Here is a 26030-nt window from a genome sequence, read left to right on the forward strand (position 1 = left end):
CAGTGGAAATTCGATCCATCAAAGTCATATGAATGCCCTTGAAACACAAAACTGATCTGTTTGTGGCCTTTTCCTTCGTCCTCCTACAAGTTCGAATGGCAAACAACACTGAGATGCTACTGAAGTACTGCAAGAAGCAACACTAAAAAAATCCATCTTCGACATCTCTTTCATTCATACTCAGGCTGATTCCTCTGCCCATCGCTGGGAGTTTCTCTGTACAAATCCACCTTCTCTTCACATCCTTGTCATTGCAATAAAGTGGTTTTCTCTGTGGAGCAGAAGTCTGTAGGCAGCACGGCAAGCTTCCCCGTGTGCAGAGCTGGAAGGTGTCCGTGGGGTTACAGGAAGCTGTCCTCCACCAGGTCTGAGGAGTCGATCCCAATGTCATCCATCATGTCAATGTCCTCAATGGTCTCGTCCTCTCTCTTGATGAAAGTAGAGCTACTGGAACCGGTTTCAATGGCACTTTCTTCAGATGTCTGGGAACTGGAAGAGACAAACACCTCAGAGATAAAATACACAGCGAATGTGGCTGGGCAAGTACTCCAGTCTCTAGCAGAACTGAACACTACCTCCCCACATGCTTTCTGACCCATGATGCAGTCTTAGGTGACTCTGACACATCTTGTATCTCAAGAGTAATTAATTCCACCTTGGAATTCAAAGGAGCGGGTTGTTCATATGTTCTTCCAAGCACTTTCTGCCAGAGACTCATTAGAGAAATAGCTTTATGACACCGCTGTGACAATAGGTCACTTAGGTAAATCTAGGGAGGTCAGGTGAAAATAAGATAACAATAACAGACAATAAGATAATAATAAGAAAAACAGAGAGAGGTAATAAATCTTAATCTGGATAGTGCTTTTTAGAGACTTCATTCATCCCCCTCTAGAAAATTGCGCGAAAATGTATAAAAAAAAGAAGTTTCTAGGTTGCTAATTCTGTATACTATGAATTAAGTGCTGAGTTAAACCCCTGCCATTCAGAGTAAGGGTTGTGTTGTCGTGGAGTCGGTCATGCAAACTGACAAGGGAGCAGTAAAAAGTCCTGGATACCCTGCTGGCAATGAAAAGAATACCATGGAAGATATTAAAAACAACTTCTCCCAAATTTTGGAGCTGGTCTCGCACAGAACAAATCCCTTGAGATCTCATATGCAGCTCCAAGGCATTGAGCTGTAAGGGCAAGATGTGTTGCAGAATGCGCCCACAGAGCCACCAGACAGTCACTGGGTCTTGTCCAAGTTAGCAAGAGAGTCCCGGTGACAGGAGCACCCTACCAGCAGTCACCTGCCCCTGGCTGTCACGAAAGAGGCAAAATCAGGTATTTCCCACTGAAAACACTGTGGCCAGTCATACTACCATGTTTACATAGGACCTTGCCAATAAGTAGTTTCAACAGAGCCAAGGAAACCATTTGCAGAGAAGGATGCTAAAAAGTGTTAATGTACTTTACCAAACATGACCCCGAACGGTGACTATGGGCTACATGATCTGTAAACTGCACCTACCTGTGCCTGTTCCTTTTGCCAAGCTCATCTTCAGAAACAGGGTCAATGTCAGGCAGGGGAATGATGTACCCGCTGTCAGCACTCAGCCTCTGCTCATCAAATCCACTCTCCCTGTCCTTTAGCTTGTCTTCATTCTTGTAGGTGACACCAATGTAAGCATTGTCACAGTCCCCTCTCATGCGTGTGACAGCTGGGTGATCACTTTTCAGGAAGTCCAGGTGAATCTTCTCATAGCTCTGAAAATATTCATTTCAAAACCCTCATTAGATCCTGTTCACTAAAGCTGCCTTTCTTCAGACAGCTGTGATTCATTAACCCAGCAAATATTCTGCCCTATAAGCCAGCAACACTGGATAGAGAAGCCCAGCATCTTCAAACAATTTGAAGGGAGAAGTGACACCTAAGTTGTAGACGATGCAGGAGTGAGTGTGGCAGCACAGAGCAGACAAATAGATGTGAAAGAGGGGTAGGGAGAGGGGAAAGGGAGTGAAGATAGGTGGGAAAATGAAACACTGAATGATGGGGCAGGCAGACCTTGTCCGGAGGTATCAGAAGTATGAGGGGAAAACTTGCTAGTGTCAGGGTCCAAAGAGGGAGATAGGGAGATTATACACGTGGGCCAAGTAGTCCCTTTTCTAGAATTCTTTCACTGCCTAGAAATCCCATGAAAATATATAAAACCCATTCTCCAGCAGAAATTCTCCATTAAGTTGGTAGGATTTCACTAGAAATGGAGAGTTCTGCTTCCGAGCTAATACTGCAGAATTGCTTCTCTCAATAACCTTAGTTTCATGTTCCCCAAACATGCATCCTTGTCCAGACCACGTAATTCATGTAGGTTAGGATGTGCCAGTTCAGTGCTCGTGGCTCTGATGGCCGAAACAGTTATAATTCCCTCTAAAACAGTATTTAGAAAACAGAGGAGATTCCAAAGAGCAAACCTTTTTGTACTCTCCAGGCAACAAGCTCTCCACAATTTCACTCAAATGGTAAAAAGAAGGTCTTTTCTCTGGTTCGCTGTTCCAGCACTTCACCATGATCTCATACCTGCAGATAAGATGGAAATCAATTTAACGAATGGGGAAAGGAGAATGAGTAACCAAACAGAAACTAAAACCAAAATTGCCCAGAGACTGGCCAGATGGAGGAAAGCCAAATGCACACATACACTTCATTTGTAGCATGATCGGGTTTGGCCATTCGGTAGCCACTCTTGATCTTATTGTAGAAAGTAGAATCGACCATCATGCCAGGATATGGTGTGCCACCTGCAGATAAAAGAGAAGAAAAATTACTACTCTGTACTTGACTATCCATGCAGAGTTCCCAAATACTCTCTTGCTGTTCGTGTAAAAAAGTGTTAACGCTATAATTTGACATGCCATCAAAATTAATCTTTCCTAGCCAATGTTTCACATCAGAGCTATTGTCTTGACCATGTTAAGCCCTAATGTGAAACATTGGCTAGGAAAGACTGAAGTAGGTGCTACTTCGAAAAAAATCCCTTTATGGTGTTTATGAGTGTATTGACTGGGCACAGAGGCTGGATGATACCTGGATCAAGTCATCAGCCTGCATTCGGCAGATCTGAGGTCATGGCTCTGCCTCTGACTTTCTGTGCGACCTTAAGCAAGTCACTTGCTCTGGTTTTCTTGCTTTTGGCACCGCAGGACAGCTGAGAGTGACGTGACCTGAGTTACTCGCCTCATCCCGGCTGTAAGGGCAAAGCCTTAGTGTGAGCCAGCCCCCTCCATACCTAAGTCTTCCCACCCGGGCAGCTAGCTTTAGACAACAGCTAACATGTCGGGTGCATGGGCTGTCAAAAAGTTTGGACTTGGCCCCTGAGCTGACACAGTTAAGCGATCACTTGAGGCCGTAGCATACAGACATCGTTGCACTCATGCTCAGTTGTTGCTGATGAATAAAAGGATCATTCAGGATGAAGTCAGTGTTGCAGCAAGATGTCAAAGTTGACCTTCTTAACAAATGCCGCTGAGGATATGTTTTGCTTTCCAAGAAAGATCATCTTTCTCAGGTGGAGGAGGCATACTATAATATTACTCCAGAAACCTCAGCTCTTTCAAAAGCAGGATTTTCACCTAAAACTGGGCTTCAGAGCCTTCCTTACAGGTAGGGCCGTGAAGCACAGGCTTAGCTGTGCCTCAGTTCCCAAGCTATCCAATGGCACTCCCATGCCTCCCAGGGATGCTGGTGAATGGATATTTACAGTATCCTATGATGCCCAGAGATTACAGTAATCAATACCATAAATAGTGGTGCAACTGCTGTTTTCTGAGAAGTAGCTATATGACAACTCATTCTAGAAAATAACATTAGGCCTGGGGTTGCCGTGGGGCAGTAGTCGATACTACACAGGCGTGATTAATTCTGCTAAGAGTAAATCTGGGCGATGCACACTTACTGAAGCAGGCCAGCCACCCGCCCGGGAGGCTAATTAATCAGGCTGAGGAAAGAGCCAGGCTGTTCCCAGCTGGGAACTGTACATTGTCTCTAACTGCTATACATTGTCATAACCACTTTATGCTGCCATAAACCAACTGTGTGAACAGTGCTGACCTGGAAATGAGAAATCAGCGTCCCAGAAGATTGACATTTGTTTTCATTCTGTAACGGGACTAAGACAGGCTCTTTTGAAATATATATGAAGAGACTGTTTCAAACCAGCCACTGGGCTGGGCTGCAGCCCCAGGCGCCCCGTTGCAAGGGGGAAGCATGTTTCTTCTTGTATTAGCCAGAAAATCCATCCTGGGCTGGCACACCAATACTTTTCCACAAAAGCTTTTCCAAAATTTTTTCACTCAGTGCTTTGAGTTTTCTAGCAAAAGAAAAAAGTATCTTGGAAAAAAAAAATCTAAGGAGAACTTTGGGAGAGTATGGACGTTTTACTTCACACTTTACTAACTTTGGGATCCGAAAACCCATATAGAAGAATAACTAACAGCTGATTTCACACATATATTTTTACTGTAGAATTTGAAATACTTTATGTAGAACAGCTTGAGCTGAAAAAGCTTAATCACTACACATAAGAACATGTTCACAGTACATACCAAGAGAAAATATTTCCCACAGCAGAATACCATAAGACCAGACATCACTTAATGTTGTGTACAGATTGTCGAAAATGCTTTCAGGTGCCATCCATTTTACTGGGAGGAAGGTCTGTAGCAAAAAGAAAGAAACCCCAAACCACACCAATTAGTCATTAAAGAAATGCTTCCCATTACAACTGTTGTTTGATAGCCAGGATTAACTTCTCTCTAACAAGAAAAGTTGTGTTAACCTGGTTAGTGTTTATTTTTAATTCCATATAACACAGAGGTACCAGGATTATAAGGAATGCTACTATTTGTTCCCCACAAAACCTAATTAAGCCATAACTGTATTCATTTTATTACTAACAAAAGACCAGGCTAATTGAAGGTATGATACAAAGCCTGGCACTGCCGATCTAGGTCTGATACATCATTGACTGATGTGTCACTACTCTACATATCATAGTGACAGTTCCTTAATAATTTATCCAGTCACAAAACTTGCGAGTTAAAATGTAAGCCTGTGAAGTACTAAGTGTGGCCAAGTACTCTTCAGCTTTAAAGCGGAATTAGGAAAGTTACAGGAATTAATGAACTGAAGAAAAATTATTCTCAAGAGCATTCATCCCAATGGTCAGTTAGTGTAACCAGCACTGAATGGCAAGAACATTAAACAGCATTTAAAACTGACACTTCTCATTTCAGTTAAAGCAGAGTTCAGAAGATTAAGAAGTACATACGCTGCCCTTGGAGACATAGTTGGAATCATGCATGATATCTCTAGCCAGCCCAAAGTCACAGATCTTCACGATTTTTCCTTGAGCCAGGAGGACATTACGAGCTGCCAAGTCACGGTGCACACACTGTATGGAGAGAAATTAAGTTGTTCAAGGATGTGCTAATTCCATGAGGGCCATTTCCCTTGCAAAGAACCCTGAAAAAGATCTGTTGACTTTTTGAGCACAGTCTTAATAAGACCTTCTACCGAACAGGCACCTGTAACCAGTGCTAACAGGGGCCGGGAGGCACCAGTCCTCAGAACCAGCGAGGGCTCATGCGGATGCACTGCATTGGGGAGGAAACAAAAGTGATGCCACCCTTTCCCCTTCTGCCCATCATGTGCTAATGATACATCTATGTTTGTGACCATGCTGGCCTGTGGCTATATGGACTCTCCACCCAGACCCTGCCTAGATCCACCACCATCTCTAGCACACTGACTCCATGAATATTGCAGGCTGCAATGGGAGAAGAGGACTGACTGCTGCTTTGATTTTTTCCAACCACGGTGATCTCAGTTTTCAGGTAAGTGAGAAGCTGTCTACAACCCCAAAAAGAATATTACGTTGTGTCATGTCTTCAGAATCTAAATTGAAAGTCATAGTTGGAGATGAAGACGTTTTTACAGTTTCTTACATTTTACTTACTTTTTTATTTACTTACATTTTTAGAAGCCAAGAATTCCATTCCCCGTGCAACCTGGTAGGTGAAGCTCAGCAAATCCAGTAGGCTGAGGCCCTCCGAACTGTCATCTGAAAGAAGGTTTTTGACTTCTGATTCTATTGAAAAAGAGAGAAAAATATGTTTGTGCTGTGGAGTGTGAAAGCAGCACCCATTTCCCCCTACCTATCATGATCCTGAGCTGATGACTTTAATAGAGTACCATGACCAAACCAGTCTTTTCATAATAGCTAACCACTTTTAACGTCTGCATCGGTCACTGACATGTACTGCATTCTTAAAAACATCCAGTATTAAATATAGGTCTTGGGTTTTCCCCTGTCTGTATTTTTTCCCCCAAGAACTGCAGGAAAAGGTGAAGTTAAAAAGGCCCACTGAAGTGTTGTACAGGTTGTTTACAATACCTAGCGCGTGGTACAAAAACATTCATTTTGAGGTGGTGCCTTCATTAGGTTTCTGTGCATGCATATACATTTTTATCCGTTTACTTTTGCTGAACACTGTTAGTTTCCCAGCAAGTATTCACTGGGACTAATCTCATACCAGCAAAAAGGGTCAGGAATTCTATGGCAACAGTTCTTATTTTTTAATGAAAGATATCAGAAGAAAAAACAGTCAAAATTCAATGATTCATTTACCCCGACTGTCCTAGAGCACGGTATGAGTACATTAGTCTGCCGTGTAAATCTGGGACTGGATATGGTTTAGTTTCTGAGGCCTAGAGGCAGAAGTGACGGTGCCTATTTTTAAAGCAAAGCATATTTTGTTTCTGAGAACAGGGCCAGGGAACGGGATGCATTCATTATCTTCATTACATAATCCAGGAAAGTATTTGGGAGCATTCTGCATTTGGTAAGTGTCAGTTAATGTGAAATGTAAGTGGAAACAGAGCAATATAAATTACTATTATTATTGTTCATTGCTATTGCTCAAAATCTTGCAAACTGCAAGACTAGTAAAATCACCGCCTCCAAAGAGTGCCTACAGCCCCGCTGCAGAGCACAGCTGCTCAGCGCTTCAGCATGGAAGCAAATACGCAACTGGCCCCCTTCTGCTCCAGGAGCATGCACTCCTCTCCCCAGAGCATAATGAAGATCACAAGCATTTTAGCTTACAGCTTATACTCACATGCTTACAGAACACAGCTGAGTAGTTTATGTCCATATCATAGAGGGCAAAAGTAAGACACGCATTTATGCAGGAATTATTTGTATTGAAGATGTATGCAGAAGGGACAATTCTACGTTACCTGACATAGATTTCTTCTTATATGAAGCAGGCCGATCATACACAGATCTCTGAATATCAGAGTATTTAGATCCCTCCTTCCTTTCCAGCATTGGCACATACTGAGTGGTATCAGCTTGTTTCATGTCCATGTATTCTCCAGTGTTTTCAAATGATAATATCACATAACTGAAATTGGGAAAAAATACAGGTGTATCAGCTAGTATTGCCCAGGTGACTTCGCTGCCACAGCATCCTATAGATCTAACAGTTCTCTTATGGTGTACAACTGTATTGCTATGAAATACAAGAGTGTAAGAGCTGTCTTCTTGATAGGGAATACATAAAGATAGTGTATTACAACATAGTCATGTATTACCACATACTAGTACATGTTACCATATATCACTGTAGTCAAACACAAGTGCTTCAAACTTATCCTTTTGTCAATAGTCAAGTATGTAAACATATATTGTCTAACTTCCCAAAATCCCACTGAATTCGGCCATTACTACCTAGGGCTTTTAGTTCAAGGTATTCCAAATGACAGATGTAATTTATTCACCCAAACAGTTTGCCTCAAATACAGTCCTGCTGAGCAAACCCATGCTCAGATGAATAGTCCTGGCTGTACTCAGCTACCAAGTCAGTTGGCCTATTTGCCTGAGTGATTTGAAGGAATCTCTGTTCACTTTCCAAATCCTGGCTAATTTTCTGACATTGCTTTATTGATGAATGTATGATGACAAGCTTCCTCCACCCTCATCTGGAAAAAGCTATGGGATGAACATTAACCATAAGGAAACTACTGAGACTGGGAAAGCCATTGGTAGATAAAGGAGCATGCTCGAGCTTGGAGAACAAACTCTGCCGGGTTGTTTGAGGGGGAGGAGTTTTAGACAGTGGAAATTCCTCAAGCAGGGAAAAAAGGAAACCGGGTAGCTGCCCTTTACTTTTAAAACTTGGGTGGGTAGAGACAAAAGGATGTTTTTACAGAAAAGAGGAACACTGGGCCGTGCTTTATTAATAGAAATGTTCTTTGGGACCCCAGGATTGGGCAGGGAAGAAGGTAGGGAGCTTGAGGAGAGAGGAGGCTGACTGTGTGCTCTAGAGACTATGCTGTAACAAGGCAGGTGCAGGACTGCTAGGGTCCTGTAAGGATATTAGCTTTTTCTCTAAATCCGTGTATCTCTTACACTACCTTGGGCACAGGGGAATTTGTTTAAAAGGTCTGCAAAATCTGTATGTTGTGTGCTCCCATGAGTATGTGTGCCTAGTATTTAGAGCGGTGCCTATGGAGAACCCACGTGGTCCTGGGGCTGCAGGCATCTCTACACAGAGGAGACATGGATCTAGGATGCATGTCAGGGAGACTGAACAAAAAGTGCTGAAACCTTCCCAGATCTATGAAACCTGATAAATAGAAGTCTAATGAGAAGAATTAGGGAAGACTCTAAACCACTGGATGAGAGGAATGGAGTAAGGGTTAGTAGTGAGATTTCCTTAAGTTACAGGTCATACATTTTTTTTCCTTTTTTCTCACCTTCTTGTGCTTTCATCAGCTGGGTTCATCCCAAAGATATCCAAATCTTTCTTTGGCTTCTCTGGGTGTCGGCTCAGGAAATTGTCCCTGTTCTTATGCAGATAGTTCACCAAATCACCATAAAAGCAGTATTCAGTGATGATGTAAATAGGACCTGATGAAATAAAGCAAAATAATGCATTCATGCATTTTTTTTAAAAAATGGTTTTTTTTTAAAAAAAAAAAGACTCCAAAAAGAGTGGAAAATAGAATATAAAACATAAAAAGTATCGGGGGTTAATACATTTTTATTTACTAAGTTCTGACTGCAACTACTACCCAATACCAAGTAGGTTTGTGAAACCTTTTATTTGTTTATATTTATTGTTAAATCCCTTACTTGACATTTGTGTGCTTGTTAAACAGTGAACGATGGCTCCACAGCAAACCTCCATTTCGTCAGCCAAACCCACCTGATTTTGTACAAGCTCCAAGCAGATTCACAATATTCAGGTGGGGCCCAAGATGTGTCATTATCTTCAGTTCAGACATGAGCGCCTGTTTTTCACTGGATCTAGCTGTAGCTGTTGAAAAAACACACCAGCCACTCAGTGAGAGCAATCACTTTTTTCACAATAACAAATGATCTCTGTTTGCTTGCCTCATTAGAGCATTTCTACCATGGTTTCTTGAAGAAGATTGTGTCCTTTATTTGACAAGGGAATTTCTTAAGACTCGGAGAGAGTCGCAAATCACTAATAAAGGCCTCATTTGATGCAGCTCAATAGCTGACCCTCTGTTTGTCCCTCTCCAGGAGCACAGTGGATTGCCCAGGTGGCACAGAGGCACTTACAAGCTGCTCTTTTCAACACAAGAAAGCTCGTCATGGTTTCTGGGCAAGTGATGCAAACCAGCTCCATCCACACAGTTGGTAGCATCTGGACCTCGGCAGAGAATACCTCATTTGCAGCCAACACAGAGTGTCCCCTGGGTGCAACCTGAGGTGTATTCTGTGTGATGCATCTAGTCATGGTGTGATGCTGGGAACAATTAGCTTGAGAGTGTAGATGTACTGTAGGGCAACCCACTTGTGGGAAAAAAAAGGCCACTCAGCGAATTGACCACAGCTAGCTATTAACACTTCTTGATGGCACCTGATAGGTGAAGTGACTCCTAGAGCACAGGCAGATAAAATATAGTGCCGTCCAGCGAGCTACTTGGCTTCATGTGGCAAGGCTAATTGGAAGCTGGATATTCAAAGACCTGGGGACCACAAAGTGACACTCAAACTGCTCAGGTCTTTTGACAACACCTTGCCCAACCTCCATTTGTAGTATCCAACACATATAAGACCTGTAACGTTTCATCCTCAAAATATAACAATAGACTTGAGGAAACCCCAGGATTAGTTCTAGTGTTACTTTTCTCACCCACATCTCACCATCTAATATTTTCCTGTGCTTGATATTGATTTCAGTGTGGTTGATTTTCATTTCATATTCCCTCCAGAATCACTGCATCAGATTCTCAGCTCTCGTGAACTGGGAAATCTTCAGCGAACTTAAGAGTCTCGCACGAGACCTGCCTGTTTCTGCTCTGTTGTGTTGCTTTAATTTGTTCACAAACGTACATGGTTATTCTATCTTCTTCTGAGTTATCATGGCTGCTATGGTCCATACAGCTGAAATTAAAATTTGGATGTATTCAGAAGCCTGAATACTGAATACTGCCTGAAAAAACTGAAAACACCATGAAGCAATCTAAGTTATAATTTAAAATTTCAGTCATTCCACACTTCATTTTCAACTTCAGATATGGAGAAACTGTTTATACACAAGCAATGCTTAAATAACCCTACAGGAACAGGCACTACCTAGCTTGGGAAATGGAACCACGACAACTTACGTTTCAGCATTTTCACAGCTACTTTCATCACCGGCTGAGAGCGACTCAATCCGTATGCAGTCCCTTCAACTACTTTTCCAAATGCACCAGAACCAAGGATTCGACCTAAACACAAGGGAGAGCATTATTTATTTCAGAAAGTAACAGCAATTCGCCTCATTTCCCTCTGGCATTCCTCCACAGGTCGTCATTCTTTGTGGAAAGAGCACACTCACTTAGCCAGACCACTAGTAATATTATTATTATTACTATTGTTAAGCAGAAAAGGTAAATATATTTTAAAGAAATGCTGTCATTAAGTACAATTCTTAAATAAAAACAAGCAAGCAAACATCAGGAGTACCTCTGCACGTGGGAGCTCAACTCATTCAAATTTGTCTCCTACTCTGCCCTGCCACCCTCACTGTATGCTTTCTAATTATTGATTCTCCTACATTTAAGCTGACCTCTCTGCCTCAGTCAGCACCTGACTACAGTACAGTCGTGTCCTTTACTTAAAAATCTGAAATGGACTCCTTAGCTGTAGTTTCGGGCTGCTATATCAATGCTGGATACATCTAGCAGTAAGATAGACTGATGCACATCAGCAGCACATTTCGAAATAGACAGGCAGGACCACTGGTGATCTGCAAGAAGCTGAAATACATGTTGATCACATATGAGGAGAAACTTCTCTGAAGTTTAATGTACAAGTGTGTTTCATATGCTTGAATAAATTTTATTGCAATTTTCCAAGTGCTGTAATGAAAAGGCTAATGTTTATACACACTTTACTCTTCCCACAAATCAATTTAGACAAAAATTTTGGATTATCATATCCTGTCTTCTGATATGGATACAGTGTGCAAAAGAATTGTGTACAGATTGAGTGAGATTTTAGAGAAATATGAACTGCATAAACATACTACAAAATACTGTATCTCATAGTTTCCATATTGAAGAGTAAGTTCATCAAGGCAACTCTTACTCAGTGAACAAACCCGTATACGAGCTCCAGATGCCAGGATATTTTCATATTCCTGACAAGCTCCCTATTTTATTTTAGGTTACTTTTTAACTTCCAGCACAGAAAGAACAAGTAGTGACTTTTACTATGGAGATATATGGCTTTTTGTCTTTGACGTTCGTTTGCAGTTTGAACTTGCCACCTTTTACACTTCTGAAGGTGTTATCTGGCATGCAATGCCATATGTTTCTGTTATTGTCCTGCTACAGCCCCCACTTCCATTGTATACACACTTTAAAAAGAAAATTTCCAGCCAAATGGTATCTACATCATTAACAAGCATAAGAAACGGTTAAAGCATGCTTAGCTGAATTACCACTGGCTCTCCAAGACTATGACAGCGTAGTTTGTCATGCACACAAAAACTATGCGATTTCTTTTCAAGATTCCTGTGCTCCAGAGGTTATTCTTCCCAGTCAGGATGTGAGAAAGCTTCTCACTAAATTTCAGACTAATTCGAACAACCTGAGTCTGAAATTTGGCCCCTGAAACTTTTCAGACCGAAGGTCTGGGAGCCACATGGCAGGATGCAGCCCTTCAGAATGTGATGGCACTTGCTGATGCTCCTTGATCTTCTTGTCTTCACAAGCCAATTCCTCCCCAAACCATATTGTCGGCTGAGCACAGGCGCACGTCTCCCTCTCCATCACCTCTGCTGAGCAGGGTGCATGTGGAGACGGTGAGAGCGCTTCCGGAGCGGCGAGGCGCGATCGCTGCTGTTTCCCCTTTTCACCCCTCTCCGCAGACGTAGCCCAAGCCCCATGTGTTTTACACTTGAAATTCGGGGCCAGGTGGGAGCTGACTGCTTAAGAGCTGGAGGCATCTGTAATGCCATCACATTCTTGATGTCGAGGCCTTCAGTGGAGCCCAAAATGATAGTGTGTGTTTACTTTTCTTAGTATAAAGGCAGGGCTGTGGCCTGCCTGGCAGAGGAGCAGCAGTGCTTCTCCACCTGTGTGGGACTGTGCAGACACAGCAGCTCAAGGCTCCTTGAACTAGCGGAGGGATCATGCCTAGGGGTGAGAGCTGTTTCAGCCTCTGTACCCATCCACAGAGCTTTTTTTCTGCTGTTTTTCTGCTCAATGGGGCACAAATACAAAGGTGAGGTCTGTGAATTTGTTCGAGACACAACCTTCTCAACTGGATGCTTCTTTGGCTAAAATTGAACTGGGATGATCAGCCCACCCCAAATTAAATCATTACTTTCTTTGTCTACACCAAAAGCCAAACAAGTGACAAGATTTATAATCTACATCCAGTTTCTAGACTCATGAGATATTAGGTACCACATCCCTAAATGGTGTGTAACTTGAATCTGAACTTGCCTTTTGCAAATGGGGATGGGTCTGATTCTGTGTCAGACCAGCATTTCATTTTATGAAGACCACCAGGACAAATGGGTGGCTTGCTGGGAAGCGATGGGAGCAACGCTGCGGCCTCTTGACAGCCACCCCAAGACCCTGAGAAATGGCAGCACTCGGACCCCACTCCTGGAAAGGCCCTGCCCTTGGCCATCTCAGCCGAAGGAGGTCCAGGTCCTGCTGGGACCTCGCCGCTTCTCAGCAGAGCCAGGAGAAGGCAGTGCCATGCAAGCAGCTCACTGCATTATCGCATTTCTCATTCTGTTACACATCTCCCAGTCTTGCGCTGGCTGCTGAGCACTTTAAACGGCAGAGCATTACATACATTGTGGAGGGGCGATAGCAAAGGGAAATTTGCAGTGTAACCCGTATTTATCAATTGAAACTCCAGCCAGCCAACGTTCAGAGTTGGCATTTAACCTAGCGCTGCACTCCACGCACTACTAGCTAGAAAAACAAATGCCAGCTGGCTTACACAGCTAGGATGGGAAACGCTCGTCTGAATGAGCCAAAATGGGTCCGTATCCTGCTTCAGAGCCTCCCTGAGCTAACGGTGTAATTGCTTTGCTGCCATCTCCCACTTCGATAAGAGAAAACCCACGCAAACCAGAATTATCAATCCCAGAAACAAAAGAGGTCCCCACCAGCAAGCATTTCATATGGCAAAACTGCCAGCAGGTAAATGTTAACAGCGTCAAGAACGCTTGTGCAATCCAGATCGCTAAAAGGACATATAGCATTAGTTTTTAAAGCACTGACTATCCTGAATATACTTGTAAACAGGAAGGCATTGAAGCAGGCTGGTGCTCATGAGTCAGAGGGAGACAAAGTCACAGTGGTGGTCTGTTAACAACTCAGATCTGACAAATCCTATTTAGGCATATAATTAAAGTCTGGGTTGTAATAAAATAATTCCATTAAATATCCACCCTCCTCTAGTTTTCAATTAGCAGCATGAATTTAATTAAAGGATATCGTTCCTGAACCAGAAATTTTTGTGCTGCTTCTTTCAAGAATTAACATCAATTCTTTCTCTGTGATGGGGGAAGGAGAACTATACTTGGGGGGGGGTGTTTCTTAAAATATATCAAGCAAAAAACATCTTTAGTTTCGTTCTCCTGTATTTTGTGTATACAACTTGGTGCACAGATACTTCCAAGAGAGGGTTGCCTTGTGGATTTAAAGCACTATCTGGATAGAACATTAAAATTGTCTATAATAATTACACTTTCAATTGATATAAATGACAGATTGGGCCAGCCCTGAAGGAGTAATTATGAACTGAAATATATATGAACCCCTGCAGGGATAACAAAGCAAGAAAGCAGAAGGGGAAGGAAGAAGTACAGTAGCCACAAAAATAAGTTATGCCGTTACTCAGCACTGATTTATGCACATAGTGGATTAATACTTTAAAAAATAAAACTACTTGCAGATTTCCCTTGGCCTCTACGCATAAGTGTATAAATGTCTTGCAAGTAAAATATGCTAATATGCTTCTTGTGGGTGCCTTAGCAGAAGTGAGCGTTGAAGAGGAAATTTAATGCTGGGAGAGGCCACCTAAACTGTGTGGAGGTGGGCACTGCACGTGGGGCACACGGAGGAGAGCTGGAACAGAGGTGCGGGAGACACTAACACAAGGAGCTCAAGGCTGACACCACTGTAGGGGAAGAAGGGGATGTGGTGCGAGAAGTGGGGAGAACAGACAGGTACAGAGAGGCTCTGGACTTCATCGCTATGAGTTACATCGCAAATCCCGGTAGCAGAGACGTCAGAGTTGTCCTTAATCGTCCTTCTCCCCAGAAAAGGATGGGATTAGTCCCTTAGAGGAAACTTACCAAGCACTAACCCATCTCGAGGAAACTCCCATCTGGAGTCATAAGGCAGTTGCATTGGGTCCACATAAATGTATTCGTGGCCATCAGGGCTGATAGACTCAATGACTCTCCATCTTATCTCATACCTTGGCTTCTGCAAAGCACATTGAATGCAAACCCAACCATCAGTCCTGTGCCTGACTTCAGAGCAGATCAAAACCCAGCAGGGCTCAACATTCAAAATGAAATACTTTTCTATATTACCTGTTTCCATATGATGACCAGGACAATCAGTGAAATTATCACAATCACTAACAGCACTAAGACTGCAGCAGCCACTGTTAGTTCTGATCGCAAGGCTGTGGAGTAAAAAGACAGACCATATTTTCCTCTTGAGCCACGAGGAACATGACACATACATGAGACAACCACCTCCCCTACCATCGCAGTTCCCATGTCCTGCAGATGTGGCAGGAGAAGTTCCTGGGGCTGGTGACTGTAAAGTCTTACCAAGCCCAGAGCTGCTCTGCCTTCCTGTTTCAAAACCAAATGCAGAGATTGTCTAGAAGAACATCCCATAGCCAGTGGCTGTAAAATGATAAAATGAATCATGTAACCACATAATAAGCAAAAAACAGATGCACCATAAAGACCTGTAGAACGCCTCATCCTCAGATGTCTTAGGGTGGAAAAGAATCCATTTTCATTTATTTTTATCTGCAACAATTCATATTTTTATCTATTAAGACTGAACTGAGGTGTGTTAGAGAGGGGTCAAACTGGCTGCTGTAATTTCACAGAAGGATAAAGCAAACTCACTGGGAGCCACAAGCTTCAGTTCCCGAGTAACAGCACCAAGGTCATTCCTTGCCACACATCGCACAGCCAGAGTTTCCTCTACCTTCTGGAAGGTCACCTGGCTTTCCACCATGTTTTTCTCATCCAGGTGGGCTTCCATGTGTATATCAGAGATATTGTTAGTCAAAAGAGTCCATGAGGTGTCATTGCTGCACCTGCAGAGAAGAGTAACAGGGGAAACAGGAGTTGGGCATGGGGATAAAGAAGAGTGAACAGAACAGCAATCACCTTTCCCTTTCTTCTGACAACGACCTTTTTAAAGACCAGAAATGCTTAAGACCACCTCTGTGAAAAGCCTACATCTTTCTTCCCTCAGAATATTTTGCCTTATGATCCTCATTACTGCTGCCATTTTGAGGGCCTGACAACACAGCCCGGAAGGTCTGGTATAGGTAGACCTTGGTGTCGCTATGTATCTCATAGACTTATAGTACGTGATGGATCTCTGTTTCTCCCTGAATCCTTAGTGCTGTACAAGGCTCCCTGAGGCAAGACAAGGAGGACAATCGTCCCACCAGGCAGCAAGAGATTTTAGCACAATGACAGCAGAACACACCTGGGAGGTGCCCAGGGCTCCTAGCCTTCTTCCATGCATGGTCTCCCTTTCCCCGGTGGATACCCTCCCAGGGAAAACCCTGCCTCCCAGCAGCCGTAGAAGGAGCCAGTCTAGAACTAGCAAAAAGGAGTAATTACTCCACATGTCTAAAATACTTTGAAGGTGAAAATTACGATTAGGGGGGAAATAATTACAAGTAAAAATTTAGAAGCTTGCAAGAGTGTTAATGAGGCAGATGGAGCTATCTGTGAAACAATAAGAACTCCCTGGTTGGAGGGACAGCTACTCCTTGAGATCCTTACTCAAACTGGGACTGTGAAATCTGCTGAGTTTGCTTATTGAACACAAAGCTTTTATGGGAGAAACCTCCTGAATCGATGCATTGTGTCTTCTCCTACAGGATGCAATAGGAAGGGCACTGATATAACCTTTCATGAAATATAAGCAACATGCGACTAAAAGGAAAAAAATGATCTATAGCTTACTGGCCCTTGATGAGGAAAACGGTACTCTGTTGGTAGGGTAACTAATAATGTTAAGCTAATCAAGGATGTAACAAGTCATATTTTAGATAACAAAGCACCCGCTTTTCTTACTTTTTAATGTCCTTGCAAACCAGCCATTCCACATCAGGAAGCGGGGTCCCTTCCGCCAAGCACCTCACCGTCTGCCCCCCTGCAGAGCCATGGTGATCATCCACGAGGTCTAAGATCAGGGCTGGAACTGGGAAAGAGGCATGAGTTAAAATACTCATCAGGGTCTACAAATGCAGCCTGAAATTTCAAATAAACCAAGACAGATATTGTTTGGACAACAGCTTAGCGACAGCTAGAGACCCGGACTCGGCCAGGAGGTTCTTAACTCCTGCAGGACAGAGCGGGTCCTAGGCTAGAGCCGTGAAAAGGAAGTGCTGCGGTTATGCCACGTCCTCATGTCATACTAAATGAGTTATCGTCCCCGCTGTCAGCTGGAATAACTTAGCCGGGAGGATAAAGTTTCTTTTTGGCTCAAGGCCAGAGTTGAAGTGAAAGCCAGGATCAGGGTACGAGAGCTCCAAGGACTCGGCACACACGCTTTCCTCCAGACACCCTGGTTCACGCTTTTCTTGTCTCAATACTCCAGGGTATCTGATGTGTAAGTGGATAAAGTCTTTGCTGTGTGCCATCAGTTCTGGTGAGCAAGGCTTTGGGGCTCCTTACCTTGGATTAGCAAGGAGAAGGTGTATCTTTTAATCTCATCTTCATTTTCAGCAACCAAAGTATAGTATCCACTGTCTTCTTCTTTGGCCCGGATCAATTTTAATATACTCTGAAACCTGTAGAAATGAGAGGTTTTGCTTCTATTTTTAGGGCAGGCACAAAAAAAATTCACTTTGGTGTAACTTGTAATCTGGGTATGTAGAGATTACAATGTAGTGGCAATTGGCATTTCTAGCAAGTCTTTACAGTAAAATCATTACTCAAATGGTAAATAACTACCAAAATACAATGGGAAACAAGTAGACATAGTTATATTCTGCAGTGGTCTGACAAAGCCCCTGATATTATTGGAAATAGCTAGAAATTATTAGCATGGAGACATGTTGGAGGGACTGAAGGCGCTTAGTGCTCAGAAACTAAGATTCCTATGGTTTGGAGAGCTTGATATTATCAAGGGAATAAAAAGAGGCAGATTAGACATTGCCCTTTAGTGCAGAAAACAAAGAAATTGTTTTTAAATGCCACTGAGGAAGAAGCAACAAACTGCAGTGGAAAGAGAGAGCAGTGCCCAGGTTTCTGGGGGAGAAACTCAAGGCAACATGGCAAAGTCAGAAGAATATTTTCACCTTGTTTCCTGGACTCTGTTGGAACTAGTAACAATCTCAGTAAGATTTTCAATCAGAGTCACGTTGTCCTTCAGCCAGTACATTTTTGGTGCTGGGTATGCCTGCACATCGACAACAAAGTTTTTGACTTCGTGTAGATTGACAGCTTCCAGAGGGCTAAACTGAGGCTCCAGGTGAATGAACCCTTTGTCTGTAAATGAAAAAGCCTTGTGTAAACAGCATTTTTCACGAATGGTGTTTTCCAACGCATTAATAATTTTTGGACACTAAAATCAGACTATACCATGAACTGTAATGACTACTTTCTTATTTTCCTTAACCTCCTTGGTTGCATGCCGGGCAGTACATTCATAATCCCCTGTGTCTTTCACTGATGCCTCAGGAATGGTCAAGGTGTAAACCAGCTTCTGCGATGGGACTTTGATATCGTCAAGTTTTATCAGACCTTTTTCTTTCTGTAGTTTGGAGAAGGAAAAAACAACCTTACTTAAGTAACCGAGCTGAAAGCACACCATTGAGGATTTATGATGCCACTGGAGTGAGAGCAACCATCTAAACCCTGTATGGCAGAAGACTCGTTTACTCAGTCAGGCATGTATTTTCAGCCAGAGGCACAAAAGGTGTGTCTATAAAAATACACCCTTCTGGGGGCAGGCGCAGAAGGGTGAGGGGATTGAGAGCTCATATTTTGTTCACTGGAAACAAAATACCATTCAAAATTTGGGTGAGCAGCCTGAAAGAGAGTTTTACTGCTTACGCGCTACCTTCTTCTCAGACATAAAAGCTGTGGGTTTTTATTTTGCATTTTATTTGTTCGGTTCACATGAAGTAGAGTGAATTTTTAGCCCCTCCACCAGACAAAAAGTAACCAGTTGCTAGATGCTATGTTCTGCCTGTTCTCAAAACAAGAATAATTTATTGGCAAGGAGAAGACTGCTGTGAGTAAAGGGATGGTGAGAATGGTAGACCATGTTATCATGAGAGGCTGGAACAAAAAATATGCTGGGGACGGTTTTGAAAGGTGGCATATAGCAAAGATTATGATGTGCAACATGAAAAATAGAACAAAACCTTCTCAAATAATTTTTTCTCTTGGGCTCTTAACTTACTTAAATAAAAGGTGGGATTTGGGGTCACACTTAGGTAGTCACTTCAACTACTCCATCCCTTCAGTGACCAGACTTTTTACATGGGATACTCTGAAATTCTCCATTGCCAGGGACGGCTCTAACCAAAGAGAATTTTCACTGCAGAATAATGTTAATGCCAGTTTGAAAATTTCTGAGATTCTGCAAAATTTTTAAGGTTTTCTTACTAGGCAGTTCTCATTAATGAGTAATTACACTGACTGTAAGAGTCATTTTAATTAACACCTGCATAATGAGGAACAATTAAGTCTATGAACTTGATTCTTCATCGTCCTCTATCATGACTAAGAATCCAGGGTTTAAGAGAGCCATTTTAGAGGTTCAAACCTCCAGCAACAGAGCTCTATGCTGATGTCCGACACATTCCTAGATCTTTCTATTTCCACAACATTTCTTTTTTTGAACCAGCACAAGACCTGAGAGACAGCATTCCTCCCTCCAAGGATGGACCCCTAGTCACACCTCACCTTCCTCTCATGCTTTGCATATTTACTAACAGCAAACTCTAACTTTTGGGACAGACTTTCTTTTGTGGTAACCTAAAAGTAAAAGAAATTACTTTGTTTTCTCTCCTCAGCTGTCCTCATTCAGAGAAGAGAAGAATATTTTACAACCCCACCTTCTTCCCCAATAAGTAACTACAAACATTCAAACCAAAAATAAAATAAAAAGAGAGATATTTACCACTTTCCCAGGATAATTCCACTGTAAATTAACCACCTCATTGTCAAAGACCACACAAGTTACTACGATGGTCTCGCCTGTTTTATAGACAGTTTTAAGAGCCTCAATTTCAACCGGCAGCTGTGAAGTAGCTGAGAGAAGAGAAAGAGAGCAGATTTAGTTTTTAAAAGTATGCAATTTTCACGTGGTGTGATTTCAGGGGGAGATTTCCATTTCACTTCCTCTACTGAGGAATTACCTGGAAAAATCAGCGAAAGTACTTCTGGTTTATACTGATATAAACAACGTGTATTTAAAACATTAAGTGTACAGGCATTGAGTTCAATCCCACCAAGAATGATCTATGCTTAAAATTAGAAGTTCCTGTCTCAAATGTCCCTGTGAAAAGGCACTCAGTATAAAAGCAATTTCCCATTTTGCTAAGCAGTGACTGTCTTTGAGAATCCATTGCTGACAATAAACACTTTATTGTCAAAATATTTGAATCATGGGGTTTTTTTCAGACTACCCAAAGTCCTACAATTTGAAGCCACTGGGAAACACCAGTCTTTTAAGTTACGCTTCAGCAAACAGGATGAAAATACATGGATTACCGAAGACTTTTCTTGCAACCATTTGGCAGAGGAGATAAAGTTAAGGACACTTTATTCTCATCAAAATTGTACGTAACCGCAACTAAACTAGCAACTAAGTAACTAGCAATACTGCCAGAAGAGCGAGGAGCTCATCATTGCTGAAGTATCTGATATAATCCTGTGATGCTGGTGCTAATACGGCTCTTACAGTATGAGGAAAGAACTGGGCTGAATATTATTACTTTTTTTTTTTTTAAAGAACAAAAATAAATACCTCTTAAAATATAGATGAGGAACTCATCGGACTTGAACTCCATGCCTTTAACCATTGTTTTGCATGTATATGAGCCCGCAGGGAAATTCCCTATGAAGCCTTGTTTGCTGTCATAGAAAGCAGAGACAGCCTTGTCTAAACTGTTAATTAAAGTCACTTGAGCATTTGGGTCACTTGTCCGACAAGGGATAACGGTGGGATCACCTTCTTCTACTAGGATGAACTGGTCTTCTGGTATAGAAGGAACAAAAGGCATGTCCGGGTCTGTAAAAAACAAGAGGTAATTTTACACTGTCTTGTTTGTAGTAAGTCCACGTACAAGAATTGGATATCAATGTCCATTTATAGGTCGTAACTGAAAGCAGTACAGTTCATTACTCCACTTTTTCAGAGATTGCAGGTAAGGCATGCTAATTGTACGCAGTATCTCTTTTTTGTTGTTTGCCCTAAGCACAAAACAGGAAAGAATAGGAAACGCAAAGGACCCCAAGAAAAAAAAGCTGAGTATTATTATTCCCCTTAGACCTGGTTCTGAGATATTCCTACAGTGAGGGCAAAAGGATATTAAGTGACAAAAAGCAAGAAAATCACTACTGGGTGTGAAAACATTCATGCAATTGCGGGGGACTAAAGTAAAGATTAATTCACTTTATCATAGACAACTCTATCAAGATATATGTACAGCAAAGATCTCAGGGAAGAATTTGGACTTAAACATCCTATTTTTATGACACAAGATTTTGCACTTAGGTGCAACTTTCACTGCACAAAAAAATCGTTAAAGATCCTGCCTTTTATTCGCACAAATCACTCATCTTCTTCAGTTAGATTTTTTTTTTCCCCTTGGTAATAGTAGCTGTCTCCCAACCAATATATAAGCAGGGAAAAAAATGAACAGAAAAAAAATCCAAACACTTTCAATGTCAAAAACTAGACATCATTTTCGTGTTGTTTATGTTGAATACCATTAAAGCCACATTTCATCAAAAATAGTTCAAGGTACTTATCTTCATGCATTTCTAACATGTCCAACATTACAGTTAGGAGACATAGTTAATTATGGTCACAGCATGTGGTTTTCAAAATATGGTATTCAACCAGAAAAAAACAAACAAACACCTGATAATTTTATTTCTTTTAAAGTCAACAAAATACATGCCAGCTTTCCTATCCGGCCAATCCAAAGTCTGAGTTTAAAACACAGTTGCATAACATACCCAACTTAAAAAGCACAGCCCTCAAATTATCTGCGTTTGGCCATTTGGAATAAACAAATAATCCCTGCTAGCCTGAAGCTTCTGTGTGAAGCTTTATAATAAAATTTAATAAATAGCAATCCAAATCCCCCTAACAATAGACTTTCTGCTGCACTGGCAGGCTCTTTGTAGCAATATTCCAAACACAGCGCTCCATCCCAAAGATGTTGCCAACTCCATGTATTCGTTTTCCCACTGTAATTTAAAACAGAAACAGGATTCACCTAGTTTGGCTTTCTGTGCGCTGTTAGTGAAAATAGGATATTGTGTGAAGTCTCAACGTAATCCTCCTTGGCTAAAGTGGGTTGCTGCCACCCATTGCCCTCCTAATTCATTGCAGGAAAAACAATTGTAAAGACAAAGTTTATAGTGGAAACAGAAACATTCTCTATAATTTGGAGAAAAGGATATGTTTCTGCATTTATTACATCTTGATGGTTAGCGAGTGGAAAAAATTACAGAGTGTCTCTGCCCTGCAAATCTGGTAGGCTGATGTCTAGAGGCTTTTAAAAACCAAACCAAAAAGCCCTCTTGAAGAAATCTTCCATCTCTTGCCTTTATATTCCTTCACTGAGTGAGTTACAAGACTGCTTAACACCAACGTCTTCTGGTGATTTGGTTAGAGCTGTTTGGAAATCAAGATACGTGTGCCAAAGCCTGCAGCCTCTGCTGAAACATCTTGCTTCAAGAATGAACGCAAACACTTTACATTTGTTGTGGGAAATGGAGAAAAGTCTTGGAAGAATCACTGTCCTCGAATCACACATCATGAACTGCAAAAACTTAATGCCGCTGCAAAATAGCCTGTAAAACAAGTCTTGTTACTGCTTCCCGGCTTTTTCCCCTTCCACAGTCTTCCTTGCAGTTGCAGGCATCATCTCCTTCACAACATACTGCAGTTTTGCAGGATGATTCAAAATATTTACTGCAAATTTACTGGCTTGGTCTTTCCTGGCCCTGCAGTTGGGCCACTCATCCCCTGAACCCCAGCCAATGCTGAGGAAACATCCAGACAGGGCTCTACAAAGGCAGTCGGTTGTGGCTCAGCCTCTGCTGCCTATCTTGGCTATGACAATAAAGATCTTCATCCCATGGATAGTGTGGAAAGCCTTTAAACAGATTTCTGGTCGGAACAAGGGGGTGGGAGGGCAAAGCTGGGCATAGGTACTTCCAAAAAGAAGGGATGCCATTTCTTCTGGATCCAACAGGTTTTCCACCACTAAAGAGAAAGGCGGTGCAGGGCCTGGGAAGGCTGTGTTTGCTTTGAAAATTACAGGGCACTGCATGGTAGCACCATGTTTTTAATCTTGCGTCAGGCTGGCCAGCAATAACACTTCTCTTTTCACCCTCCCTTGTGACAGCCACCCCCAAGACACCTCCGTTGCTTTGCGCTTCCCAGGCCCTGTGCACACATGAGCTTTTTCCAGTTCTCAGTTCCAGCAAGTTCTCACCTGGCAACTGCTTTGGTGTCAGACATGGCACTGGTTTGGTCAGTACACATCCCAAAACGTCCACCCAAGTCACCCCTGAAAAGACTGGCATTGATGTTAATCCCCACCTGGGGGCCAGGCAAACCTGAAGGCTGGACATGCTCCCACAGCTGAGCTGACCTGACCACTAAGGTCCACTACCCAGCCCCTGGTGGTCAGAAGACCTCAGCTCTGAAGTTGCGAATTCATCCCTCTTCTTGAGAACTAAAACTCTTACCAAAAAAGTGAAAACCAATGGAAAGAAAGAGGAACATATCCATAGACTCACAGGGGCCGGTCTTAATTTACATGTTAGGATATGGCCCTGGGGTCATTTATCTTCCTCTGACAGCAAATTGCCACTAGCAATACGCCTCTTCTGAACATCCACGGTTCAGCCCTCCCAGTCCAACCTCCGGTTACGGCTGTGACATCCCCCACTCACCAGGCACATAGATGTAGATGTCCTTCCCTTCCACTTCCCCATCCTCCACTTGAGTGTGGTTATAATAGCAAACATACAGGCCCGTATGAGCGGCTGAGGCATTTCCTACTTCGAGCACTGTCACGAAGAGGCCACTGTTGTTTTCTTCATGTCTAATGTCTATCCTGTGGCTTCCCTCGGTCACTGGGTACTGCCAGCTCACTTCACTGTCTCCAGAGCATTTAAGCGTGAAATTGGAATTCAGCTGTACCACCATTTCATTCCTATTGGGAACAATAGTCGGCAGAGGAAGCTGGCAAAATGTTAGGAACGGTCCTGCAAAAAGACACGAATAAATAGCATATGAACACACAGAACAGCCTCAGTGCGGGGACACGAAAGAAAGCAGAGTGGATCCAGAGCAGCTTTTTTGCTGACCATTTCAGATGTGCTGATGCCCCAGGAAATTTGCCCTTGTTAAAAGCCAGAGCTTTGCCCAATGGATGGCAAACGGCTTCCCTTTGAAAGGCTAAGTGTTTGCTTGCTCACTTCTGTTTGTCAAATCAAGAGGTGAAAGACAGAGGTGAAGTTAGAGATGGCTCCCAATCCACACCTCAGCTTCCCAGCCCCAAATGCGGGCACAGCTCTGCTGCAGACCAGTGAATCCCACACGCCGGCTGGTGGGTCACGGGCATCTTACAGCTCCTTACAGCAACGGTCAGGAAACCAGCAGTTCTGTCAATCTTCGAGTAAATTCGCAACTGAAGCTTAGAAACCCCTTCCCAAGACCAACACCTGCATTTTACATCTGGCTTCTATTTCTGCGAAGGGCCAGAGCAGGGGCTTAGATCCAAAATTTGTGCATCAGGTCTACCTCTAGCCAAAATGTACAGAAGGTTTATAGCCAAATAAAACTGTAATTCACTGAACTAGATGTTGTAGATGGCACTGGTTTTCAGATGCAATCTACAGTTAGAGTCTCGGATTTGCAAGCCTATGTAATTTGTAGGTGGGCTGGTGCAGGTCCAACTCCCAGAAGGAAAATTAGAGGATCCACACCCTAAGCCCCACAGAAAAAAAAATGGGGAATTCACCAGGGAAACAGATTTGCTGTTTCAGTCTACCAAATGACCCATACGAACCAGATAGGGTAGTCCATGATAAACAGGCATTTAGGTCCATGGTGTGAAAGTGGGCTCTGTGCAATAAAGCGGCAGCAAGAATCCAGACTGTCTTTGAAACCAGTTTCTCACTCCTGCACGTGTTATCTGTCTACAAGCCCTTTCTATATTTGGCACCCTGTGGCAAACCCTGCCCTCCCCTCCCAGCACCATTCGCTCGGCAGATGTTGGGAGGCTCGGCAGGCAGCCCTGGCGAGTGCGGTTCGGTGGTGCGGCATGGGAGGATGCGGGGAGCCCACACAGGCAGCCTCGCCTGCACCACGCTGCTGGAGAAACCCCAGTGGGGCAGGGCTGGGACAGCTGGAGGTAGGCAGGCTCACTTTCCCTGCGCAGGCAGACAAATGGGGCAGGAGGTTATAGCAGCTGTAGGGGTGCCAAAGCGGCCAGCACAGGCTAGCAAAAGTACCGTCTTCTCGGTAGTTCTTGTCTTAGCCTACCGAAGGGAAGGGCAGAAAAATCGAGCCTGTAGCCAGCTGGCAACCATTTGGCATTTGTTGTCGTGAGCACAATGAAAGCAAGCTTAAATAAGGATTTACAAAGGAGCAGGGGTGGAGAGGCTTAAAGGACTGAGGAACATTACCTGTGAGAAAACATCCCAGGATGAGGAATGTCCGTGGGGAAGTACCCATAGCTTCCAACAACTGAAACAGGAAGGAAAAGGCAAGAGGGAGCCAGTTAATGGACTGAAAATGGTATAAGAGTTTGCAGGACCCCTCTCCTGCAGTGCCCTAGTGCAGCTTCCCAGCACTCTGCATAGTGCCACAGAGAGAAACGGCCCGGGGACCCTGGCTCGCACCCGCAGCCCGTTGAGGTGCGTGCAACCACCTCCCGTGAGGTACGTGGGGCCGCAGACACATCACCGGCACAGGGAATGCAGCTAAGGCACCATAACCCCTTCTCTCCTCCGGCAGT

The 26030-nt window shown here is 43.1% G+C and overlaps 1 protein-coding gene across 1 annotated transcript; it reads right to left on the reverse strand.

Moving 5' to 3' along the window:
- On the reverse strand, positions 1-25755 carry PDGFRA (platelet-derived growth factor receptor, alpha polypeptide). The gene is made up of 22 exons (XM_009575992.1): positions 25699-25755; positions 23959-24273; positions 20789-21052; positions 19940-20070; positions 18391-18562; positions 18108-18297; positions 17482-17597; positions 16879-17005; positions 15688-15881; positions 15133-15227; positions 14890-15022; positions 10685-10789; positions 9253-9363; positions 8801-8954; positions 7280-7446; positions 6013-6128; positions 5310-5432; positions 4585-4696; positions 2682-2781; positions 2455-2560; positions 1514-1749; positions 1-489 (listed from the first exon to the last, which is right to left on the reverse strand). The coding sequence occupies exons 1-22, from the start codon at positions 25745-25747 to the stop codon at positions 342-344; spliced, it is 3264 nt and encodes a 1087-aa protein (XP_009574287.1). The 5' UTR covers positions 25748-25755; the 3' UTR covers positions 1-341.
- Positions 25756-26030: the final 275 nt, after the last annotated feature.

The sequence above is a fragment of the Fulmarus glacialis genome, unplaced genomic scaffold (assembly GCF_000690835.1).
Source record: "Fulmarus glacialis isolate BGI_N327 unplaced genomic scaffold, ASM69083v1 scaffold2354, whole genome shotgun sequence".
Lineage (NCBI taxonomy): Eukaryota > Metazoa > Chordata > Aves > Procellariiformes > Procellariidae > Fulmarus > Fulmarus glacialis.

Excerpts from the sequence above, each read along its gene's own strand:
- PDGFRA (XM_009575992.1), bottom strand. The coding sequence starts at position 25,747 with ATGGGTACTTCCCCACGGACATTCCTCATCCTGGGATGTTTTCTCACA. Across the intron at positions 24,274-25,698 it reads CCTGGGATGTTTTCTCACAG|GACCGTTCCTAACATTTTGC; the intron begins GTAATGTTCCTC and ends GTCTTTTTGCAG. Across the intron at positions 21,053-23,958 it reads CATCTACATCTATGTGCCTG|ACCCGGACATGCCTTTTGTT; the intron begins GTGAGTGGGGGA and ends TGTTTTTTACAG.